General features: G+C 35.3%; 1 protein-coding gene across 1 annotated transcript; it reads left to right on the top strand.

Moving 5' to 3' along the window:
• The first annotated feature begins 533 nt into the window (after positions 1-533).
• LOC108573037 (piggyBac transposable element-derived protein 4-like) lies at positions 534-2,171 on the top strand. Its single transcript, XM_017935393.1, has one exon. The coding sequence runs from the start codon at positions 534-536 to the stop codon at positions 2,169-2,171; it is 1,638 nt and encodes a 545-aa protein (XP_017790882.1).
• Positions 2,172-3,070: the final 899 nt, after the last annotated feature.

The following is a 3,070-nucleotide window of genomic DNA, read 5'->3' as shown; positions in this document are numbered from 1 at the left end:
ATTTATATATTTTATTGTCTTAACGGCCAATGGCCGTAATTGTGTTAATGGCCCGCCAAATATTTTGAAATTTACAATTTGGCCCACCTAGGCAAAACCCTGGGAACCCCTGCCTTAACCTATGATTTCAGATGTATTACAGATTGATTACATTTAGCAATCCTCAGTCTTACGAATTAAAACGAAAATTAGGATCAAAATGAATTTTTCTTACTGCACCCTGGCTAGCGCGGGTTATACCCGCCATCCACTAAACGCGTCGCATTGGCTAGCGACAGTTGCAGTCACGATACGCGAATTGGATACCACGCGTTTGACTAGCGGACAAGAAAAAGTTCTTGACACGAGTAAAGTGTATTTGTTTTATATCTTTTTGTGGAGTATCATAGTTAAAAGTAAAGTAATTAATCAGCAATAACATTACATACAGAAAAATAAGTGAATCAGGTTGCTAAGTTGTTACGTCCAGAAGATCTTTAATTCCACCTATCTGTTTCAAATATTAATAAGTGGTTTAGGTTGTCCTCTTTAAGATGGAGTATAAAAATCTGAAAAAACGGCAACTGGTGAACGAGACTGATTCGGAAAGCTGTGATGAAAATGAATCATATATAAACACAGCATACAGAAGAAAAAGGCGATTAAATGTACCAAGTATATCAGAATCTGAAGAAACTGATGATGTTAACGTACAAAGTACCAACCCGTCAAATATTACATGGACTTCGAAAAAATTTAAGCCAATAATTCATGATTTTACACAACAGCAATCGGGTATTCAAACAAATATAAGTTCTTCTTGGGAATTTCTGCAATACTTCCAATTATTTGTATCTGAAGAATTGGTAGAATTCATTGTTGAAAAAACAAACAACTATTGGAGACAAATAAATCCTAATGATCTTACAGCTGGAACAGACCTGGATGAACTATATTGTTTTTTTGCTGTTTCGCTACTGATGACAAGGAATACAAAGTTATCACTGGATGAATATTGGAGCAAAAATAGATTGTTGCGAAGTGACATATTTGGGGAGATAACAAGCAGAGATCGCTACAAATTATTACTAAGAATGTTACATTTTGCTGATGATCATGAATCTAATTCTGATCGTTTATGGAGAATACGTGAAGTAATCAATAGGTTACGAAGATCATTTAGCGATGCATTCTATCCATACCAAAACCTTTTTATAGATGAAAGTCTCCTTCTATATAAAGGCAGACTATCTTTTAAACAATTTATCCCATCAAAGAGGAATAGATTTGGAATAAAATCCTTTGTCCTTTGCGATTGTAAAACAGGATATGTACAAGACTTTATCTTTTACAGTGGATCTGGTACTATAAGTCCCCAATATGCAGATATTGGAATATCGGGAAATATTGTTATGTCACTTATGGAACCTTACTTACATAAAGGACATACGCTGTATGTGGACAATTGGTACACAAGTCCAGCGTTATTTAACTGTTTGCATATGAATGCTACAAATGCGTGTGGTACTGTAAGGAAAAGGAGACACGGAATGTCAAGAATTGAGAAAAAGCTAAAAGAAGGAGAAGTGATTTTTCTCTCATCTGACAACTTATTAGCAATGAAATGGAAGGATAAGAAAGACGTTTACATGTTATCCACTATGCACACAGAGGAGTTCGTGAGCATGCCAAAACATTCTAGAAAGGAAGAAATGGTACAGAAACCATCTTGCGTATGCGATTACAACAAATTCATGGGAATAGTTGACAAAACCGATATGGTAATAAGCACAATTGGGTCAATGTGCAAGAGTATGAAATGGTTCAAGAAATATTTTTTTCATATGATAGATCTGTGCCTGTGGAATGCCTGTTGTTTATATAAATTGAAAACCGGTGCACCTATATCCATGGCACAATTCTATCTAAAGTTAATCGAGCAAATACTGACAAAATATCACAAGACGAGGACGAGACATTCTACAAACTGTGGTAGTAATAACGAATTAAGACTCATCGGAAAACACTTTCCTACTCCGTATACATCTTCAGGGAAAAATAAACTACGAAGATGCGTTGTTTGCAGCAAAAATAATAAGAGACGTGAATCACGTTATCAGTGCGATGAATGTGACGTTGGATTGTGTGTGTATCCCTGTTTTAAAATTTACCATACTCAAACATATTACTAAATATATCTATCATTGTTTCATAATTTCCAATAAACAACTCAAAGTGAAGATTTATTAGTGGATTTATTTGAAAATACAGAACAAGGCCTCAACAACATTGCCTTTATCCAATACATCCTTAAGTCCTCTGCTGTTCCAACGAAATTCTCTTAAGATCTTACACGGGCACACTGGAAGCTCCAAAAATGCGAGACCCATTCATTAGTGGTGTACTGATGGCTAGTTTCGCCGTCGTGAAAAGGTTAAGAACAGTGGATTTCTCGCAAATTTTAAAATCTACATCCTGTATTTTATTTATACAATATAAACATAAAAAAGAGTTCAAACTTTCACAGTTAATGGCTCTCAAATGAAAACTACTCGAAAAATTGACGAACAAAATTTCTTCCATTCCATCAGGAATAAAATTTAAAATTGACCATTGTTTCTGTACCAACCGATTCCACTTTCTAACATTCCTTTCTCTTCCTTATCCACTCCTCCTCCTGTTCACCCCTAAACGCCAGATCGTGAATATCTAAACGTGAAACTATAATATAATGTAATATAACTCACACAGAACTTAAACGTGAAAAAGAAGATACAAATGAAAGAAGGGAAACAAAAAAATTCGCTAGAAACAAAAGTAACAAAGATCGCTATTTATATAGTTAGGTTTCTGTATACGCATACACGTGGCTGTATGATGATGAGTGTCACTCGTGTGGCGTGTGCACGTGTGTACGATGTGAGCCTCGTTCGAAGGACAGGTGAAGACAAGAGTCAATCGAATGCAAAAGTATAATTATACTCGTTCGTTTTGTTCAGCTACTCTACCAGGCAACTTTCATTCACTATTACAATCGTTTTGTTCAGTACTTACTTAGTAGTCTCGATGGTTGGTCATTCTATATACCCAT

This window comes from Habropoda laboriosa, unplaced genomic scaffold (genome assembly GCF_001263275.1).
Source record: "Habropoda laboriosa isolate 0110345459 unplaced genomic scaffold, ASM126327v1 scaffold89, whole genome shotgun sequence".
NCBI lineage: Eukaryota > Metazoa > Arthropoda > Insecta > Hymenoptera > Apidae > Habropoda > Habropoda laboriosa.
This window is presented reverse-complemented; position numbering and strand designations above follow the sequence as displayed.